We start from the raw sequence: 23,578 nt of genomic DNA on the forward strand, positions 1-23,578 counted from the left end.
CCAACATCAAGTTGGTCAATGACGCCATCTTGCACGTTTCCCAATGCACGGAAAACAAAAAAACCGAGAAAAAGCACTGGCACGAAATTCAAAAAATTTGAATCCCAATGCAGAAACAAAGACAGATGCAAGTACAAACTTCAAGAAAAATGAAGTACGGATGGCATGGATTTCGAAAAAAAATTCTGGCTGACCCAAAAAAATCCGAAGACAACCCAGAAATCCTTGCGAAAAACCCAGAAGGAATCTACTGTTGAAATCTAGATCCGCTGGCTTGAAAATTGAGGCACGAAAATCGAGGCACCCAAAAAATTTTGACGACAACCCAGTTGAGATCTCGAAAAACCCACCACGAATCTGTACTCAAAAAAAAAATTCAACTGAATCTGGAGGGTCAAAACCCTAGCCGAAAGTCAAAAAACGCGGGTTTGACCAAGTTGCAGGTTGCAGAAAAAATGGCGGGTCTGTACCGTGCCGAAAAATGCCGAAAACCCTCGCCAGACAGACGCAAACTGGAAGAATCCCGTTACACGGCATAAACACAGTCCAAAACAGACTTTTGAACACAAAAAATTTTCGAAACTCTGCAGCAAAACTAAGAGGCCTGAAAAATCTCGTAAAAGAATTCACAAATTCTTTATTCAGGCTCTGATACCATAATACAAATGCAAAAGCATATGGATTTCAAAGAATCGATGTTGTTCAATTAATCAAGGAGACAAAGCTCCTTTAAATAGAGTTACAAAGACGATGTTTCTAAAAGAAACAATCGTTAACTAGAGGTGAAATTAGAAACAACTTAAATGACCATTAATAACACAAAGAGAAAGATATTATTCTAATAAATATAATATAACATTCACTTGTTACATGTAATGTAAATCATAATGCATAAATGTATTTATCTTGTAGCATTGAATTCAAAAAATTTAACATATCTTAATGACCGATTAGGTGATGCACACCTTAACCACTTATGAGATTAGTTAAGAATCATGTCTTGTCTAAATTGGCTGATATAAAGGTGGTCATCTATGCATAGCAGTCTGATCTTCCAAAGAATGCTGTGTCAGACTCTTTCTTTCCTAACACATACATGATTGAAATGCAATATAAGTAAAAAATCTATATTGGATCCCAACCACTTGTTTTACTACATAGTGAGTTGCTTCTGCATTTATGTCAACACTCTACTTTGTCAAAAACCAGGATCTTGTAAAACAATTTCATCCTTTGGATTGAAGGTAGAAGGAAAATACCATGAACAAGAAAAAAAAAAGAAAAACAGTATGTAATATGCATACACGTGGTACCTGTATCTGACAAGCAGACTGTAATGAATTAAATGCATCATGAAAAGCAGCAGCATGGATCCATATCCACAAATATCGTGTCTGGTTGTTCTGCTTCTTTTCTTTATCATTATAAGTGCTTCTGTCTTTCATGTCTCTGTCTACTGTTGCTTTAAAAGCATCAGGAGAATATGGGCACCATAAATATGTTACGGGCGTAATTGATCCATAGGGTGACTCCCCAACTTTGTGCAACTGTAAAATATTCAGTTATGGATATATTTTTTGCCATGCCATACAGAACACTTTGCTTGAGAATATACAAAAAAAAAAGTGGATACACAAGTTTCCTATATAAAACAACTTACCATTGCAGTCCCATAGCATAGTCCACACAATTCAGCTATCAACATCTCTGACATTGTTTCTACTAAAGGTGGAGAAGGCTCAAGTACCTTTCTTAAGACATTCAGTAGTGAATCCTGATGAAAAGAAAAAGGACACCATCAAAATTGACAATATAAAGATAGTAACAAGGTTGCAAAAAAGCCTGATGATGGACTTGTATAGCATGCAAAGATTTTCTTCCTAATGATATAGACATATGCGAATTCCAAACAAAAAGAGAACTTGTGTAATAGAGCCCAAAAGAATTTTGGCAAGTCATCTTATCAACTCAAGACGTAATATCTGCATTTTTCTCAAAGACTAATCCAACAAAGAGAATATGTTGATCTCAGTACTTCCTCTAGGAGAATGCCAATGTTAACAATGATTTTTAGGAGGCAAGGACTTGCCTCGGGACCCTCCAGCTGAACAGCGCTATAATAGCTTGCATCATGCAACAATGCAGTGGACTTTGACCACTTCAACACAGCCCTTGATCCTCTGCCTCTGCATCTCAAAGAACAATATATCAAGTGAATGCATTTCTATTTCACCGCAACCAGAGGTAAAGACAGCCTCTTCCTTGAGCATATAAACCTGGGCACTATCTTGTACTAATGAGAATTTGATTGCTAAATATCAATATTATTTTTTTGGCTGCCAAACAAAGTTAAACCTGAAATGTTCCCCAAATTTTTAGAACTCATCTTGCCAAAATCTAGCTCAGTACTTGTTTTAATCTGAATCTTCATGTATTTTCATTCTTCCAAATTTCAAAATTTGCCACTATTGGCAATTACATATACTTCAAGAAGAATTGTTCCTTGAAGCACTTGAGCACTTCTGTAAATCACAAGCAACACCGACAATAAGATTTATTCTCAGTAACTTTAAGTTGCTTGTTTGACATTATGCTCCAAGTGAGGACTAATATTAGTGCTTTGCAGATATAGAACTGAACCTCAAACCAACAAAAATCTAGTATCTTACCACTTAACAACAATGGAGCAACCCACAAAAACATTATCCTAGTAAAGAAATCTTCAGAAGTTTCATATGATAAAAAAATACTTATATTTATTACCATGCACTTTGTTTGTCATTATTCAAAGTAGAAAAACTGATGAAGATAAGCACACGAAGCAGTTTCAGCCTCATAAACTTGCATCTCACTTTGCAGAATAAATTGCATCAAAGTTACAGATCAAGATTACACTTTTAATTCTTGAGCGTTCTAGCTAAAAACAAAGTTAGAAGTTAGAAACATCTAAAGCAGCAAAAGTTCACCCAGGGAGACCAAGAGCAAACTCTTGGAGATAAATGGTAGGAAAAGATTTGAATATGCACGAGGCATATGCAATATGAAAAACAGTAATACCTTTGTGTACCATGCTTCAAAGTTTACTGTTAGAGTGATCTAGTACTCTAGTGCTTAAGCTTAGGTCATGTTACTTTTGTGTGTCTAAGTCTCAAGATGAGGACACATATCATGATCTAGTCTCATCCTCGCCCAGGATTCCTAGCTCCTAAGGTTTCTTTTCCTATTTATAGGTTGTTTTATTTTTAGGTTTTGTTTTCTTTTATAAGGATTCATTGTAACATTACTATTCATTCAAGATGTTTGTTTAATCAACATGATTCATCTTTCTGGATCAATTCACCTATGGTCTCCATAGCTTTTGTTTTTCTCTTGTTCTACGACAGATGCTTGATTGCAAGTGATCCTCAGGAGCTGTGGGGTTGAGGGATCAACTCCAACATGGTATCAGAGCTTCATATCTGCAATTCCGTATTTGTTTTCTACAAGATATGGACTTCGACAAATTTTTGGTGCATTTTCGTCACAAACAAATCTCACCGTTGCGTCTGAAGGGTCAAAACCCCTAAGTTCACCTATCCAATCATCAAAATTAGATTAGTTGCAGAAAAGGCAAATTCTTTTGCGAGTACAAATTTTGAGACTAAAAACTTCCATACTACTGTTGCGGATCCATACAAACCATACAATATTCATAACCTTTTCAACAAAAAATTAATTTGAAATGGTTTTTTTTTTTAGATTTTTAAAAAAAAATTGGCAATTTTTGACAGAATTTTTCCATGTTTTCAACGAAATTCCTGCGGTTGGTGTCAATTTTTTGGGACTATTAATCATTTTTGGTAGCGATCTTCCTTGGTGGCATCTCTAAAATTCTGGGCATGCATTTTTTTAGAATCAGCATTTCTTATAAGGGTTTCAATGTCTCTAGAGGTGATATTTTTGTTTGCAATAATAATTTTTGTTCTGTTGTGATAGGATTTTCTTCTTAGCATTTTTTCACTTGGGCCCACTGTACATGCTTTAATTTCAAAAGCTTTCTTGCCACAAGCTTCTTCAATAGCATCCAATCTTTTGGCTGAAATGGCAAACTTTTTCCTTTCCCTGCAAATCTATTCGTTAGCAACATTGTGGATTTGTTCGGTTCTGGGCACTTTAAAACCTTCTTGGAATTGTCGTCTAGTTAATTTTTCGATGACAAATTTTCAAGTTGCTGTAATGTCCTCTACCTGATCTATGTCAATATACTAAAATTGATTGATGTTTTTCAATTAGTTATTAACAAGTGCTTATTTATTTTCCTCATTAGATGATTAATTTCATTATTCAAAGTTCTTAATATAGATATCAGACCCTACAACTACTTCAGTTTTTAATGGAGAAGGGTTTATGTATGTTACCAAAGCACTTAGAGACCATATACAATAGGTTCCCTCAAAGTTTACAGATCCAAGCCCTTACCTATCTTGGGTCTATACCCTCAAGGCTTATGGGTCACTGATCCCCACCCTATCTCGGGACTTACCCTATTGCTTGGATTTAAACTACCCCTCTTTGGAACATCTCATTCCCATCTTCTTAATTACTGAGTAATAACATGATTTAGACTATTAAGTATACTAATTTCTTATGTATTATGAATATATATATGAAATTAAGTATGACTGTCATACATATTGCAGTCTAATTAGCCTGATTTTTGCTGGCTAATTTGAGGATGTGCAGGCTTACAAATTATTTGATCTTATAGCTCAGTATGTCTTCTTTTGGTAAGATGAACTATTTGCTTCTTGAGGATGATGAAAATGATGGTCTTTGCCCCGTTGAACACATATTACAGAAGGAGGTTAGACCTTTGACTATTGATCCTATAGATTCCTACCTAACTCATTCACAAAAAACTGTTAATCTTTTGAGTCGTGCACTCTCAAGTGATCCTCAAAGATTTTCAAATGCCATAGGTACTCCAGAGTGGAGCAATGCCATGGTCGAGGAGTATTCTTCTTTGATGAAGAATCAAAAAAGAGATTTTGTACCTCTTCCAAAGAAAACTAGTTTGGTGAAAGTGGGTGTACAAAACCAAATAATGCAACAAATGGGTCCATTCCCAAGTACAAGGCACCTCTTGTGGCTAAGGGATTTTCACAAGCTGAGGGCATTGACTATTCTAGACCTTTAATGCCAAGATGGACTCTATTCCTCTTTTACATTCTCTTTTTGCATCACAAGATGGTCAATTTATCAAACGGATGTGAAAACTGTCTTCTTGCATGTTGATCTTCATGAGGATATCTATATGGAGCAAGCTTCAGGTTTTGTGCAAGACTTTTCTCCTATTTGTAGGCTTTGTCATTCATTGTATGGTCTCAAAAAGCCCCCTGGGGCTTGGTATGAGAAGATGGACAGCCTCTTGCTTGCTTTTGGTTTCTCTCGCTGCCATTCTAATTCATTTGTTTACACTCAAACACATGAGGAGGTTCTTTTGATATTTGTTCTACATGTGAATGACTTGATTCTCACATGTAGTTCCACCTCCATGATCCAAGGTGCTCAAAGAGCATCAATGGAGCAATTTGATATGACCAATCTCAAGCTTCTATGTTCTTCCTTGGCCCTAAAGTTTGGAGAAAAAGCTTGTATCTTTGAAGAAAATATAGAGCATTCTTTAGACTTTTGAAAGGAGTTCCAATTTTCAACAAAAGTATGCTCTAGATTTTCTTCAAAGATTTGGCATGAATGATTGCAAATATAACCCTACTCCTTCCAATCATGTGTCACGCTGTCTACCAATTGCATTACACCAACATTTGATGCTACATCTACGGCAATTGGTTGGTGGTATTCTGTACTCGACATGCAATAATCTTGATACTTCTTTTGGCATTAGTCTTGTTTCCATTTCTCTCAAGATCCTCACAAGAATCATTGGAAAGTAGTGAAATGTAGCTTAAGGTATATCCAAGGCACTTCAAATTTTGGCATTCACTACACATCAAGAGCTTCTTGGATTTACGGTTCCATCTACTTTTGGCCTGAATCTACATTTGGTTTTATCTACTGCCTTGATCTTAGTCTAATTGCGTGGTTTTGGAAGAAATAGACAGCTATTGCATTATCATCTACTACAAATTTTGAGCTGACTCGGCCCAACAACTTACAATGGTGTTTTTGAACACCCTCCTAACTAACAAATACATAATATATAGTATAAATTTCAAAATTTTGAATTGTCCTCCTAGCAAATCTTACTGGCCGACCCCCTTCCACTCTCTTGGCCAACTTGTATTCCATTTTAGCATGTTCAGGTATTTATGAAGTTGGTTTATTCTCAAGAAGGTATCACGAATTTGATTTTAATCGCATTCCAATGATGTGCAGGTCTGATGGGACAAAAACCCTAGATGACTAACGCCGTGTAGGACCACACCCCTATCTGATATTTCGCCAATTCTTCAATACAAAGGCTAGGATTGAATCATCAAACTTGTTACCAATAAATAGAAAACGGAGGACAAAAGGAGATAAGTAGTCAAGGCAGAATATTGGCGGAAGAATAAGAAGCGGCCTATCTATCTTAAATTGCAACCACCAAGCAATTTCTTCCTACACAAACAAGGACCCGATCCTGCTTGGAATTCCAACTGAAGACGTTGTTTGGATCATACAAATAGTAGGTCAGTTATACTTTTGAGTCAAGCCCTGAGTTCAAGCTTTCAGCCTATCAAAGTTGAGTAGCACTAATTGTGTTGGGTATCATTTGACTGTAATTTCTTTAGCAATAACAGAATTTAAAATTATGTAATACTCTTTCTGAATCTCCAGTGATTGGTGGTGTACTATTGATAATTTTGTAATTTGTTCAAGTTGGAATTGGTATTAGAATATTTAATTGTTATTTTTAGCTATGTGTTTATTAATGGTCATTTAGTTATATTTTTAGATCGGTTATTATATTTCTAGAGACTTCATGATAGAACTGGGAGTTTCTATTTTTAGAGTTTGTTTTAGAGTTAGTTTAACTCCTGTGAACGGTTAGTCCCAGTTTGGACAACTGCCTTGAAATTGCCTATAAAAGGCTTGAAATTCTTTCAATAAAGTACACTGAATTTTGGTTTCAATTGGAAAAGAACATCGATTAGACAAGTGTGAATTGTTACTTTGTTTGTCTACTATTAGTTCTACAATTTGTGCAAGTTGAATGTTATCCATCTATTGTTAGTTTTGCAATCTGTGCAAGTTGAATGTGGTAATAACCCTCATAGGGAAATGTGGAATGTTCATTGGTATCAGAGCGACGGGATCTTGCCACCCTGTGTTGATGATGCAGATTTATAAGCTCGAGTGACAGAGAATTGAGGTAGCAGCAAAGGAAGAAGAGGAAAGAGATGTTATGGGTGGCATAGATGAAGACAACTCTCAGAAATTCATCAGAGGAACCAAAGAATTCAATCTAATATGAGGGATACTGTGGCTGAAATAGTCCAACTTTTAAGAGGCATGAATCAGCAATTGTACGTTGGTAGGCCCATTCAAAAAGGTAACGAAGGGAGCAGCTCCAAATTTTTGGAAATAGAAGGGAGAGCAACCATGGAAGAGGAGCAACCCACTCAAGGAGATGTAATGACACAATTACATGATCAATATAATGCCTCGAGTGCTGCCATACGACAAGATATGTCTTCTACAGAGTACTATGAAACGAAGTTAAGGAACAAGCATAAGATGAGAAGGTATGAGGAGCAACTCCGAAAGGATACCAATATACAACATTGTTTGGGGAAAAAAACCATCCCTACTGTGGAGATATATTAATCTCCAATAAATTAGTTAATCTTACTAAAGAAAAGAAAGTATTAGAGACTTTTGGTTTAAAAAGGAAAAAAGAGTAATACTTGTATCGAAGTGATTTTCACTTAGCTTAAAAAATTAATCTATGCCTTGTCTAAATGTAGAGACTAGTACTGTTGACCTTTATAGTGGAAATTTATCTAATTACCTTCTTTTAACGAATAAAATTATAATTGATTTTAAAACTAATCAAGGACTTGATGTTTAGGCCTACATTGTTTTAAGGTAGAATTTATGCGTGTTAAGAAAAAATGGGTCTACTGTGTAATAGGGTGAAAGTTTACCAAATCCAACTAGTTTTTGACATAAATTCATTCACATCATAAATCTTTTGGGTTTCTAAGAAATACAAACTATAAAGTGTATGTTGCTGAATATTCATTGAATGATAACAATTATATTATCTTAGTAAATTACCTGGTTGGGTGATTTATGCCTTTAGATTAAGTATTCGTTTGATAGTTAATTGGATAGCGTAGAAGAAGTCTAAATAGGCCAGATAATGATATTATTGTGCAAGAATATTGTTTCCTTGAATGTTATATTTCAATGTATGAGTCACTGAAGTCCCTAGAATCAAATAAAGGAGATGGTTTATCTAGAATTAGAAAACGATGTATATCTCATCTTATTCTTAGAACTTGATTAGAAAATGAATGAATAGGTTCTTTTATATTTATAATCAAAAGTAGTCATCATTAGTAGTTTATATAGCATGTTAATGGAAAATCTTAGTCTAAGTCAAATGTCTAAGAAAGAAAATGGCTAACCTTATATCACCATAAGACGTTTGTCAAACGAATAGGATGTCATTAAATATGAGAACTATGATTATTGGAAAGTGTTATGAACTCCAATGAGTATCAGTTAGGACATTATTGCTTGGTAGATTTTGCATGCTATTGTTAACATATAATCTTACATGAGTCTTTAATAATAAAATGTAGATTGGTACCTTACCAGGATATGTCCTCATGCATAAAGTAAAGAGACATAGAAGTGAAAGGGAATAGCTAGGTTTTTGTCCCTGTTTCACTTGAGTGGGTGGCAGCCAACAAGCAAACTGTCTGAGGAACTAGACCCTAGAAAGAGTTTTGTACCCACTCTCATAACTCATAGAATAGGGAGCATATGATATAATTGAGTAGTGAATTGATTTTAGCATATATCAATGTTATTGGGTTATGATTGTATGGAAGTAAAGTTATATTTTGGACCCAAGGGGAGATACCCTTAATGCGAGAAACCAAGTTTGAGAAGGTTTGAGGTGGAAACATTGAACTACGAAGCCCTTGCAGCTTGCATAGGCAAGGCCATCAGAGATGAGCCCCTGATGCATATGTTTGGCCCTTAGGTCCTATCTTTTTAAAACTTGCTTTAAACTTATTCCTTCTTAATTATATGCATACTCAATCCTTCCTTACAAATACAGTTGTAAACTACTTTTTAAAATACACCAAACTAAAATTTAGAAAAATCTAAACCAGAAACTAATTTATACACTGAAATTCACCAAGTCACAATATTTGCACATCTCAACAATAAATCAATTCTCGGGCTACTCAATCAGTAAACAATAATTAGATATCTTCATTCAGTCTTACAATGTATATATCTAAACTATTCCATTGAAGAGGCGAGTCTTCAATTATGCAAACTTTAGGGCGGATTCTATTACAAATATAGATTAACAGGCACAGCTCCACATATTGACTCTTAATCATGCATTCAATTTACAATCACTTACAGACCTGATTCTTCACAAATACAAATATGAAGTGAGCCTTTTGTATACATACTTCTAATGTTGTTTCTTCACTAACTAACACTCAAATTCACTTATCCTTGCTCCAAAGTAGTATGCAGCAAATGGCCTGCCTATGTAGGCTTGCTGCCGTCTACATGTGCAGCAAGTCTGGATGCAAGATTATTGCTAGGCCTGGATCAGCTACCGGTATCTCCTACTAACTGCAAATCAGATATGAGAACTTGGATTGGCATCCATGCATGAACATGAGTGTTCACAAGGGTTTCGTCCAACAAAGACCTCCTTCCAGGTTTGCGTCCAAACAAGAGTTAGCATTCATTTAATGCAAAGATAAATGAAATCTTTGATACCAAAAACTATTCCAAAACACCTATAAATACCAATCTATTTAAGTCGGCCACAAAAAGAAGAAACCACCACAAAGCAGGTCAGCCTCCTAGCAGATTTTATTAAAATTATTATTAATTATCATCCATAAAACAAGTCAGCCGAAGTTGTTAGCCACATCCAAGTTGGCCCAGAACTATTTAATATTCTCATTTATTAATAAGCTTAAATTATTATTGGGGTTCTTCCCATAGTGTGTTGGTTAAGTGGTGGTGTTGTTGTGACTACCAAGATTCAAACCCCCATTGGGCCATTGTTATTGCAAGGCTTGTGACTTCGCTAATCCAATGTGCTCACGGGTTTGAGCCTAAACATTGTTATATCGGGATGAGGTCCCCTATTTGTGACCTCACCAGTTCATAGCTTTGGATCAAAAGCATTTCACATGGAGCTGGAGGGCATGTTGTGCCAGCATCACCGGTCATGTTTAAAAAGCTTACCAGCACTTATTTGTGACCTCACCAGTTCATAGCTTTGGATCAAAAGCATTTCACATGGAGCTGGAGGGCGTGTTGTGCCAGCATCACCGGTCATGTTTAAAAAGCTTACCAGCACTTATTTAAAAAATAATAATTTATTATTTATTTAATAGTTAGTTTATTTATTATTTTGGACTAGTCGACCCAGCCACAAATCAAGATCATTACAATTTTGTATTTATCTAACTAATCTAATGATATGGCTTATCTTGATGATCATGTAACTACTTATCAAATGACCTTATGTTGTACATCTAGTTGTGTAGACATGTTGCAGGAACAGAGATTGGAGGCAAAGAGGATATATTGTAGAGAAAGGCAAGAGCAACTTGGGTAAGAAAGAGGTATGTCATGTTTGTTAACTAAATGAAGTATTAATTTGTTGTTTTAAAAATTGATTGGCTGTTAACGTGACTCCTAGCTAAATGTTGCTGCCGCTTGTGATTTTAATTATGTATTATGTTATTGTTTTTAATATATATATATATATATATATGCAAATTAGTTAAGTTGGTGTTGTATCCATTAAGAGTCTAAAAAATGTTGGTGATTTTAAGAAAAGTCCCGTGTGCCATAAAACAATGGAGTGATATGAAACTGCGTGATTTCCACTTTCAAGTATATCTTAATTCTATCTCATTATGTTATTCAGTCTGTTATGAACTTATAGGAAGCCCTTGCATCCTGGCTAAAGGAGTAATTGGTCTTATGGAGTTTAGAGCCTAGTCTTGAAGACTGCAATACTAGAAATGTTTCAGGTACAGCCACAGCATCAACACTCTTGCTATGAACTACCTGATTGCTTGGTAAGTTTGTTTGCTATTCTGGCTGCATGTTAGATGGTTTTCAGGAATTTGATTCCAACACAAATGATTGAATATGGTGTTGACAACACAGGCATGAGCAGCAGTTGTATATTCACTAATTACTGAACTTTTCTCCATCTTGATTAATGTTTTTTTAAACGTTTTCACACCCTTCACTTTAAGCAAAACAATTAGAATCATATTGTATATGTCCTGACATTCTCCGAAAAGCTTTGATGGTTCGCCATAGCCAGCTTTTATTCAATCCCAAAGGATTTGACTCTTCCATTTAATTACTAGGGTAATAAAGAACTTGTGAATAAGTGATGTGAAATAGATCATGAAAGTAAGTTAGATTCAGTTCAACTGTGCTGACTATCTCATTTGCCAGTCAAAATGACTAAGCAAAGAAGCTTCAAACACTCACAGTACTGAAGATTTTAGATTTTCAGGGTTAAGACAATAATATAAAATGTAACTGTATACTCCCAGTACTCTTTACAAGAGAATTCAGCATGGAAATAAAGTTGGCAGAAGACACATGGGTATAGCATAGGTGCAGAACGGTTAGCATAGCTACAGAACGGTTCAGTGGTGGTCCAGACACTGTGATGCTAAGAGGTAGTTCTCAAAACACCCTATCTAACAGGTTTGTTTGCAGCCTTACCCATCAGGCAGTATCATAACATGCTCAACTAGTCCTGCACAGAACAAGCATGATGCACAGGTCCATAACATGCGTCAGCCTAAACCATTAAGTTTATAGTTTATACAAAATGGTACACTTCCAATGAATCCAAGGAAGCTCAAGTGCATGGAATTATGTCCTTAAAAGTCCCCTTGCCATTTGTTATCTTTTTCATTTCATTTGCTAGGGTTGTATTCAAATATACACCGTGGTGGTCATAAAATCTTCTGAGTACATTTTACCCAAGTTGTAGCATGTAACTACAGTGTAGGCAAGTGCGTTGGAGAAAGTTACAGATTAAGACAAGCTACAAAAACATTGTTGATGTCTTTATAATGTTTTGGAGGCTTCAAGAAGGCAATTGGCTTATAATATTGCAAGAGCGTAGTGGCAAAATAGGGCAAAGTTCTTACTCTCCTGGAGTTTTACCACATTGGGTTCCTGCAGGGTAATCTCTTGAATTGAGCCCTCTTCTTTTGGGTGTTCCAGTTGTTTACTTGTTTCGATTCATGTAATTAACGACCTATAATAATAATCACAACTTATGTTTCTCATTTATAAGGTAGTAACTAATACACCGTTTCTTAAGAAAAATTTTAGAGAAAACAAGCATAGCGCACTTAAACAATTGTATGTAGACTAAAATTAATGTCAAGATACTGAAATATTGTTGATATATTTTCGATGTTCTTGGAGGCTTCAAAAAAAATTGAGTTGTAATATTGCAGGAGGATAGAGGCAATGTCCAAAGTCCTTACTCCTCTGGAGTTTTACCACATTGGGGTTTTGTAGGGTAATCTCTTGAGTTTAGCCCTGTTCTTTTGGGTGTTCCAGCTCTTTACTTGTTTCAACTCATGAAATTAACTACGTACAATAATAATCAGAATTTATGTTTCTGAGTCATTAGATAACTTATTGTTTCTTGAGGGAAGGTTTTAAGGGAAAGCAAGCATGGATCATTAAAACAATTGTGAGTAGATTAAGATTAATGTCAAGCTAGAAAAACATTGTCGATGTGCTCCTAATATTCTTGGAGGCTTCAAGAAGGCAATTGGCTTGTCATATTGCAGGAGGATAGAGGCAAGATAGATGAAACTCCTTACTATTCTGGAGTTTTACCGCATTGGCTTTCTGCAAGGTAGTCCATTGAGTTGAGCCCTGTTATTCTGGGTGTTCCAGTTCTATACTTATTTTAACACATGTATTTAATTACATATAAATTTATAATTATATTCAGAACTTATGCATTTCATTTAGAAAGTAATTTACCGTTTCTTAAGAAAAAGTTTTAGAGGAAAGCAAGAATGGGTCACTAAAACAATTATATATAGATTAAGATTAATGCTAATGAGTTAGCTATTGAATATCTATGCTAATCACAAATCAACTTGACCCTAGCATCAAAATTTAGTTTGCTTGTGAAATACACATCCATTTTGTTAGGCCTACTAAGCAATGGCACATGGTGTCGTCATATGAATAGCTAACATCAGCATGCGTCTACCACCCATATTCAACCTACTTTTATACCAACACAATTTTATGCATCTTTAAATAGCAGCTACTTCTCAAGGTTATGGTGAATGGAGTCTACGACGTGGAAATATGTTTTTATGGGTTACTTTCATTGACTGGCTAATTTTTTTAAAAAACTTGAATTGTAACTTTTTCCAATTAGGAAAATTTTCAAAACAAATAACCTTAAAATTTAAGATATTTGCAATCTCGCAAGCATTATCAGCAATCTTGCTAGCATTATTAGTAAATCCTCCGATTTATTTGATATTAGGCATAAAAAACAAAACGGAAAGATTTGTGTATTATTATACAATCTACAATGCTTTTCGTTGCTTACAATGTTCCCTAAATTCAACATTGGGTGTGTAGATGCCCCATTTTATCCTACAATTGGTGTAATTGAACTTCCCATCATTACATGTGCACCATTAAAGATCGTCACTACTGAACCACAACACCACTAATAAAACAAAAAACTGCATTTTGTTATCAAATTGCGAGTTGGAGTTTACCTGCCAAAAAGTCCCAGAGGAAGATAATAACCCCATTTCTTAGTCATTGTGAACCGTTTGGCATGCCAGACATGCGTCGCAAGTCTTATAGTACCATCAGTGGAGCATCCGTATCCGCCATCGCTCCCGCCCTTTAGCTCAATTCTTCGGCGAACACGCCTGGAGAGTTTCTTCACCGTGTCTGCCTTTCCGTCCCTCTCTTCCTCTCCCTTAATTTTGAAACGAGTGGACCGCCTCAGAGCATCTCGCTTCCTTTTCTTCCATAAATTGGCCTTTCGGTTAATGAAACCGGTAGTCCTGCGCCGCTCAGTCCTGGGCACGGCAAAGTCTTGATTATCATCTTGCTCTCCATCGTCCGGTCCTTTCCTTTTACGGATTCTCTTCTTGATAATAGAGTACAAAGCTTCGACCTCCGGAGCTCTAGCATTTGCGAGCCTTTTTACATTCAAGGCAGGTGGAGGGCGCTTCATCCTTGAAACCCTAACTGATAAATGAAAATCCTAAAAAAACCTAGTTGATAAATAAATCCATTCTTATTTTGTTAAAATCCCAAATATTTCTATTATCTCTCTGAATGCATTGAGCTTTCTCTACCTTTGAAAAAAAAGTCCCTTTCTGAGCACGAATTGTCAGCAAGTGTTCCTTCAAACACACCCTGATTCTAGAATGTGTGTGATATTTTTTGTAAACTACTAAACACTAACATGGAAAACCTCGTTTACGGAAAAGGAGCAAATCATTATTTGTAAAACGCCTCAGCTACGACTTAAAATGTTTGGAAATCATTAAAGAAATCATTCGGCAGTTTATATACTGTAATTTTGAACAATTTTAGTAAGCTCTGTAGAACTTTGGTCTGCTATACATAGACGTCTGTGAACTCGGACCGTTGAATCATCACAGTCCGGTCTCATGCGGAATGATTTAAAAAAAAAAACGGAGGTAAAAATATTACAAGCGGAAGGCCCAACAATTTCAGGTTTCTTATTTGTCCATTTTTCAGGGTTTAAGGTTTTAGATATCCAGATAAAGAAAAATCGAGGTCTTGCTACTTGTGACGTTGCAGAGGGCGTTTGTATAAGTCTTTTGAAAGTGGGGTTGATGAATTCGTTGATGTTTAAAAATTAGGGAGATAAATCTTTGAAGTGATAATGAAGAGTTTTAAATGAAAAGTTGTAGTAATTATCATATCTATTTTTGAAAAAATACAAGAAAGTATGCAGACACATCTCTAATTTTTTTATTATTCTACTTAAAAATAATTAGCAATTGCACTTTAGCGTGCAATGGGTATGTGGAAGAGGTGTGGAAGGTCAATTAGGGCAAAATTTGGTCAATTTTTTCGATAAATTTGTGTAGTACATGAGATCAATTGATAGGCCAAATTTAGAAAATAATGTTGCTCATGCAACAAAGGTCTCAATGGAGAAGTGATGGTTTCAAATCCACTTTGCATCCTCTTACAATGTTCTAGTTACAACTAAAACAAAACTTTTCAATTAGGAAGATAATCAAGTTCCATAACCAATAGGCTCATGTTATGTTTGCAATCAGGTGAGAGGGAGAGAGAGGGAGAAGGGGGGAAGCAAGAGAGAAAGAGATAGAGGTAAAGAGATAAATATAGAGATTAGACGGAGATGGAGATGAGATGAAGATGGAGATGGAGAAAGAGTAGAGAAATATGGAGAAAGAGTAGAGAAATATGGAGAAAAGGAGAGAGATATGATGGAAAAGGGGAGAGAAAAGATAGGATTAGATAGATGTGGAAGCTCAAAAAATAAGTAAAGAGAGAGAGAGATGGATATAAAAGAAGAAATATGGAAAGATAGATATAAAGAGAAAAATAGATATGAATATAGAGGTTTAAAAGGAGGGATAGGGAAAGAGAAAAGGGGAGAGAGATGAATATGTGAGTGAGACGTGTATATCGATAAAGGGGGGAGAAAAAGATAGATGTAGAAAGGAAGATAGAGTGAGAGAGGAAGAGGATAAAATAGATATAGAGATAAAGAGATGTAGAGTGGCAAATAAAGATATAAAGATAGGGGGATAAAGAGGTCTATAGAGGAATATGGAGAGATAAAGAGATATATAGATGGTGAGATAGAGTGATAGAGATATAAAGATATAAGGAGACAAAGAGGGGGAGAGATGGAGAGAGATACAAAGATTTATATATAGATATATAGAGAGAGAAGTGGAGATAGACAAATAGATATGAAGGGAGAGGGAGAGAAATATGGGGAGATAGAGGGATAGATAGACGTATATTGGAAGAGGAGCAAGAGATGGATATATGCAAGGAGAGAGAGAGAGAGAGAGAGAGAGAGAGAGAGAGAGAGAGAAACAAGGAGTGTGTGTTTATGAGTTAGAGAGAGAGAGAATAAAAATAAAAATTTAAAGATAATTATTCTACATTGAATTAAAAAGTAATAAGACAAATCTATAAATTAAATTAATTTTGTTATCGTTTAAAATTATTATTTGTAACTTTATAAGACAAAAATAATTAAAATTAAATTTTACCTTGATTTAAATTAATCATTAAAAGAAGAAGATGATGATTAGAATAATTGAATATTAAATAAGATAGAATATCCTAATAAAAGAAGATTAAATTAAAATATGTTCTTATCAACCAGTGGACTAGTCTCGCCTCAGCTCACCCGATGCACCTAGCTTGCGGGCGGCTTGGTACATCCCCAGTGGACTAGTCTAGCCTCAGCTCGCCCCTTCCTAAACCCCAACTTGGCATTATAAGTCCAAGGTAAGGCAGGTTGGGCGTTGGGCTGGGTCGTGGGGATACCACTGGCGCAAAAAAAAAATGTTCTTATCAAAAGAAAATATAAATAAATGATAGATTTCTAATTCAAAAAATAAGTGTTCTACAATTATTTAAACTTTAATAAGACAAATAACTATAAATTAAATGAATTCTAATAATTCTAAATTATTACTTGTTTTTTTGTTTTTTTTTATAAAAGTGGATGAAACCACTGAATTATATTAATATTTTTTATTTATTTTTTACATGTGTATGGTTCAAAGAGCACTAAAGGGAAAGAACCAGTAAGAAAACCCTTCAATGTTGCTCAAGTAACATAAGCCTATCTACCCATTACAAAAAGCCCATAGGCCCAATCCACCAAAAAACCATCCCAATTACATAACCAATCTCATTAGATATAAAGGAAGCTGCCAGAAGAGGCATACAATAAAGAACTATGAGAATGAACATCAGTCAGAAGTGCACTAAACCCAGAAGAAACATTGAAACTGAGCCATCCCTGTCTACGAAGCACAACTTTGCAACCCATTGATTAACATGAAACCAAAAACCAGGAGAGAACTTATGATAAGGGAACCTGCCAAAACAAATACTGTGAGTAAGCATAAAATAGTAGATTTTTCTTTTGTACACATTCTTTTTTTAATTAATCATATTAAAATATGTTTTTTTAGTTTTTTATCATTTTTTTAATTAATATTAATGTAAATATACGATTGAGATCAATACAATCGTCTTGCATCCTTCTAGTCAATTTTGAACCATTGATTTCAATTAGTAAGTTGAAAACTTCGTATAGGGTATGCCTTCGGCATAAAAATTATTATAAATTACATTATAATTCATATTAAATTATTATTGGTCCATGTCTATATATACATAGGGTGTTTTCAGTTGAGCTCTTTCCTATTAATTTGTGTACATTAAAGGTAATTTTTTTGCCTTTTCTATAGTTTCGAGCATCTAGATTGTTATTATGAGGATCTAGTAACTACTGAGAGGGGGGGTGAATCAGTAGTAAAACAATTATGCAATACTTCACAAAACTGTATTGGTAACTACTCAAACAAATCCAGTTAGCAAATTTAACAAACCATTCACTCTAGTGTTCATCATTATGCAAACAATGTAAAGATATCAAATGCACATATCAACAATGCAACCACCATATGAACACAAAGATTTTTCACGTGGAAACCCAAATGGGAAAAACCACGGTGAGAATTAGCACCCACAAAATATTTGCACTCTTTCGGAATGCACCCGATTAAAGGCCCAACCCAATTAAGAGCAAACCCTGTTAGGAGTCACCCGGTTAAGGGATTTGCCTCAGCCTTGTTAGGAGATCTACCCTGTTAGGAGTAACCTTGTTAGAGGATTTTAAACTCAAGCTAATGAGCCACCTGGGGAAGGGATTTACAACATAAGGCCTGTTAGGATCTACCTGGTTAAGGGATTTCAAACTGTTGTAATTGTTAGGAAACAACAGGGCAAATGATTTGATCACAACACTTCCTTGCTTGCTAGTACAGATACTTTTCAGCTCAACTCTACTACAAACATGCAAACACTTCACTCTAGTTCAACAACACCTTCTTCTCAAACTACCGACACAAAATCTCTTCTCCAGTTAGCCTTAAATACACTTTTCAGTTAGGTTGGCTACATAACCCTAACTACATTCAAATATAATGAATTTACATTACAAATCATTACAACAAATTTCTAGACAATTTCCATCGTTGAATGATCACCGCACATCAATTTGATAAGCAATCAAACCCTTATCACATTCTACTAAGCACTTTGTTGTTTCCCAAGAAATTTGATTCTTGTACACACTTAAACACCATCTTATCATTACACACGGATTCTGACACATCATCACTAAGTTATGAACATGATAAGATCCACCGCCAAACCTTAAATCATTACCGGTTAAAGATTTGTTACCGGTATACATTCTTCTTCACAGAGTTTACAACAATCAATCATAACTCACTCAATATACCGAATTCATTGATGCGGTTGCAATCACAAACTCATGCCAATGTCATAAACATATGTTCCAAACTACAACACTGAATTCTTCACTGATCGTTCATACCAGTCACTTGATCATCGCTATGTTCCTGTTTACCGATTTACAACAACTTAGCAGTTTTGTTGTCTACCACATTCCTCTACTGGCTAGGCTATACCGGTAGGTCTAGATGACTTAGATGACTAAGTAAACATGGTTTCCATCAATGACAACACAAATAAAGTCATCAAACAACTTACAACTATATCATCATCATCATCTAGCAAACAATCTCCATCAACTTTACAGATCATCTTCATCTCGTCAATATCTCCATATGCCAACAATCTTCCCATCATTATCTTCATCAGTTATGCCAACAATATCCCCCTTTGGCATTTATGGCAACACCAAAATAGCAATACCAAAAGCTCATCATGCAAAACTGGAACTCTAACTGTTATGACTGTTGTACACTGATCTTCTCCCTTTATCAGTTCTTCTAATTCTGCTATTTATTGTTCTTCTCCTCCTTTGCTTTTCTTCTCCCCCTTTGCTTTACTTCTCCCCCTTTGACAACAATGCCAAAGGTCCAAAGTGTCAAATTCACCTTCTGTTGCTAGTGTTTTCTTCATCTTTGTTGCTCCCCCTGAGGAGTAGCCCACTTCTCATCAATCCACAGTAAAAGATCTTCAATTAATCCACTGGATTGATGTTGCAACAACATCTTAGTTGACCTTTTGTAGGGGTATAACCCCTAGCTTGCCTCTAAGATATTCAAAGGTTGCCTTAGGCAATGGCTTAGTGAAGATGTCAGCCAAATGCACCTTACTTGACACATGATCCATCCTGACTTTCTTTTACTGCACTCTTTTCCTCAGAAAATGATACTCCAGTTCAATATGCTTTGTTCTAGCATGCAATACCGGATTCTTTGAAATACTTATTGCACTTGTATTATCACAATATATGACCACCGGTTCTGTCATATTCTCCTTGAATCTTTCCAATGCATGTCTCATCCATATTGCTTGAGTACAATTCATAGATGCAGCCGCATACTCGGTTTTTGTTGTAGACTGAGAAATGCAACTTTGTTTCTTACTAGTCTAGGATACCAGTCTTCCTCCTAGAAAGAATTCTCCGTCGGTTGTGCTCTTTCGGTCATCTATATTACCTGCCCAATCAACATCTGTGAACACCTTCAAGGAGAAGTTGCCTTTGTATGGATACCATAATCCATAATCAATAGTTCCTCTAAGATACCTAAAAATTCTCTTCGCTGCAACCATATGAGTCTCTTTAGGATTATTCTGAAATCTAGCCACTATACCAACATCATGAGCAATATTCGGTCTGCTATGAACAACATAATGTAGTTTACCAATCATTTATCTATACTCAGTTTTATTCATTGGATCTAAATCATCTTCCTTGGATAATCTGCAACTAGTAACCATAGGGGTTCCAATTCGTTTACAACCTTCCATTCCAAAGGTTTTCAATACCTCCTTCACATATTTGGATTGACTGATAAAGATTCCTCCTTTCATCTATTGGACTTGGAAACCAATGAAAATTTTGATTTCTCTTATCAAAGACATTTCAAATTCCTTTTTCATTTCTTCTGCAAAAGTTAAACTCATGTCATCATCTCCTCCAAATATGATATCATCTACAAATACTTATGCAATCAATAACTTGTCTCCTTCTGTCTTCAAGTAAATATTGTTGTCCTCACTGTTTCATTGAAATCTAATCTTTATCAAGTGTGAATGAAGTCTCTCATGTCATGCTCTTCGAACTTGCTTTAATCCATATAAAGCTTTATGAAGTTTTCACACCATGTCCTTGTCTTCAATCAATGCAAACCCATCTGATTGTTCAATATAAACCTCTTCTTCCATAATGCCATTAAAAAATGCAGACTTCACATCCATTTGTTAAACCTTGAATCCTTTGAATGCTGCAAATGCAAGTAGCATTCTTACTCCTTCAAGTCTAGCAACTGGTGCAAAGGTTTCTCCATAATCGCCACCTTTTTCTTATGCATATCCTTTACAAACTAGTCTATCCTTGTTCCTAACCACTTCACCATCTTCATTCAATTTGTTTCTAAACACCCACTTAGTACTAATCACATTTTTATCAATCGGTCTGGGGACAAGTGACCAAGTATTGTTCTTCTCTATTTGATCAAGCTCTTCATTCATAGTCTTTATCCAATCATCATCCTTGAGAGCTTCCCTCATTGTCTTAGGTTCAACTGTGGAAATCAGACAAGCACTTTCTCTGATCTTTCTTCTTGTTTGTAGTCCAACATTCTTGTCTCCAATTATCTGATCTGTAGAGTGATTCAACTTTACATATCTAGGTATAACCGGTTCTGGTATAGAAGTTTCTTCTTGTTGTTCTTCTTCATCTTCATCTTCTGGTTGAGCAGTATCCTCCACACTATTATGCTCAACATCATTTTGAACTTTCGGTTCAATAATCACTATCTTTTGTTTATCTACTGCATCAGACTTGCTGGTATCATCCAATTTTTTCGCAACTAGGGTTTTCGATCTGAATGCTCTTCCACAATCTTCACAATCCGCTATCAACTTCGCCAAAGTAGCAGTCGAAAGCTCTTCTATGTTTCTATTGCTCTCTAGATGTGCTCTCAAAAATGCTAAGTGAAAAATAAGACTATAAAACACCTTTTTATTTGCCTTTTGCTAAACCGGTTGAACATACCCTAATCATCGTTCCACCATAGAACTTGCTACCAGTTCACATATCACATCCAATTTACCGGTTTGAAATGTAACCAGTTCAAAATCACTTCATAAAATCATATTGCATCAAAATATGGAGATTTGACTTATCGCATACCATTTAGGGGGTCCAGAAATGGATCTAACAATATTTTCCCCCTAAGCTTCATACATAGCTTAGTTTTTCGGTGAGGCATTCTCCACACCAGGTGAAGAATTGGAGTCCTCTGATGGTTTCTCCTCACTTTCTTCTTCCATATCTTATTCATCTCACTTCTGGTTTCTTCCACATCTACCTTCTTCTTTTCTTTCTAGTCAACAAACTTATTAACCAGATGGTTCATTCTATCTCTACAAAACTTTGCAAGGTGTCTCGGTTTGTGACAATGGAAACATGTCATTCCAGATGCTCTCTAGGGTCCCACATTGCCTCTATTAGTTCTTCTCTGGCAATTAATAGCTAAATGACCAAAGTTGTGACAGATTGAACATGTCACATTCCATCTATTCTCCATTTCATGTGGACTAGACCGGTTCACATAAGGTCTCTGCCAATTAGGGTTCCTCTGGTCATTGCAAGATCTCTGCCATTCACCATTAGACCTCTGACCCATGTAAGATCTCTGATTGTTCACTCTTGACCTGCACTCAACAACTCTATGTCCATACTTGTTGCAATTGAAGCAATATCCATTAAAAGTACTAGGCTTATATCCTTCATATGCATTAGGTCTATATCCATCAAAAGTACTGGATCTACTTCTACAAACATTTACAGTATGACCTACCTTATGACAGTTAAAACATACTGGTTTGTAGGTTCTATTACCAATGTTCTTCTTGGTTTTTGGTGCAGATTTGGCTTCATGAATGGTGTCCTTGGTACTAGATGGCTCTCCTTGTTCAAAGGTTGTGTATCCCAAGTCATGTGTATCTTTGTTCTATCTTTGTGACTGAATCTACTCATCAAGCATAGCAGTGCTCTTGTTGAATTTAGCTAGTAACTCATTTGCATCAGCCAACTCCTTGGTAAGCACCTCATTCTTCTTTGTGAGACTTTCTCTAAGAGACATAGCCATGTCTAGATCAGCTTGCATTTCCTCTTTTTCCTCTTGAAGATGTACATGCAAGGTACCAATTTCCCTGTTCAGCTTTAAGATCTCATCCTCCTTATCTCTTATTTTGTCTTCAGCTGTCCTTTTGGCTTCCAAGTCTTGACTCATCCTAATGGTAAGGGATTCCAGCTCTCTCCTCGGATTTGTCTTATCATCATTAAGCTTTTCCAACTCATTAACCAAGGCATCAATGTTTGCTTCATCAGATGAATTGTTTTCACTAAGTTCCAACAACTGCTCAACCAACTCTTTTCTCTTAGCCAATGAAGCTTTGTACTTGACCTTTAGTTCACCAAGGGCTTCTTTAGATTCTGCAAGCCTGTTTGAAAGCTATTTGTAACTCATTGAACCTTCCCCCATGTTAGCCTTAGAGATCCTTCCCAAGCGGTTAAGCCTTGAAGGGAATTAGGCTTTGATACCAATTGTTATTATGAGGATCTGGTAACTACTGAGAGGGGGGATGAATCAATAGTAAAACAATTATGCAATACTTCACAAAATTGTATTGGTAACTACTCAAACAAATCCGGTTAGAAAATTTAACAAACCATTCACTCAAGTGTTCATCATTATGCAAACAATGTAAAGATATCAAATGCACATATCAACAATGAAACCACCATATGAACACATAGATTTTTCACGTGGAAACCCAAATGGGAAAAACCACGGTGGGAACTAGCACCCACAAAATATTTGCACTCTTTCGGAATGCACCTAGTTAAAGGCCTAGCCCGGTTAAGAGCTTACAATATGCCTAGTTAAGAGCAAACCTTATTAGGAGTCACCCGGTTAAGGGATTTGGCTCAGCCCTGTTAGCAACTCTACTCTGTTAGGAGTAACCTTGTTAGAGGATTTTAAACTCAAGCTAATGAGCCACCCGATGAAGG

General features: G+C 35.8%; 1 protein-coding gene across 2 annotated transcripts in view; it reads right to left on the minus strand.

Moving 5' to 3' along the window:
* The window catches only part of LOC131030638 (ribonucleases P/MRP protein subunit POP1), a 79,270-nt gene extending 64,146 nt beyond the window's left edge, over positions 1-15,124 (minus strand). Inside the window, exons 1-4 of one of the 2 annotated variants that reach the window (XM_057961540.2) lie at positions 14,004-15,124; positions 2,090-2,186; positions 1,661-1,774; positions 1,314-1,547 (exon numbers count right to left, since the gene is read on the minus strand). In XM_057961540.2, coding sequence (XP_057817523.2) covers positions 1,314-1,547; positions 1,661-1,774; positions 2,090-2,186; positions 14,004-14,473 — 915 coding nt within the window. In that variant the 5' untranslated portion in view covers positions 14,474-15,124. The remainder of the gene's footprint in view (positions 1-1,313; positions 1,548-1,660; positions 1,775-2,089; positions 2,187-14,003) is intronic. The other variant, XM_057961541.2, reaches the window with a different exon arrangement.
* Between the last annotated feature and the right edge of the window lie 8,454 nt (positions 15,125-23,578).

The sequence above is a fragment of the Cryptomeria japonica genome, chromosome 3 (assembly GCF_030272615.1).
Source record: "Cryptomeria japonica chromosome 3, Sugi_1.0, whole genome shotgun sequence".
NCBI classification, from domain to species: Eukaryota; Viridiplantae; Streptophyta; class Pinopsida; order Cupressales; family Cupressaceae; genus Cryptomeria; species Cryptomeria japonica.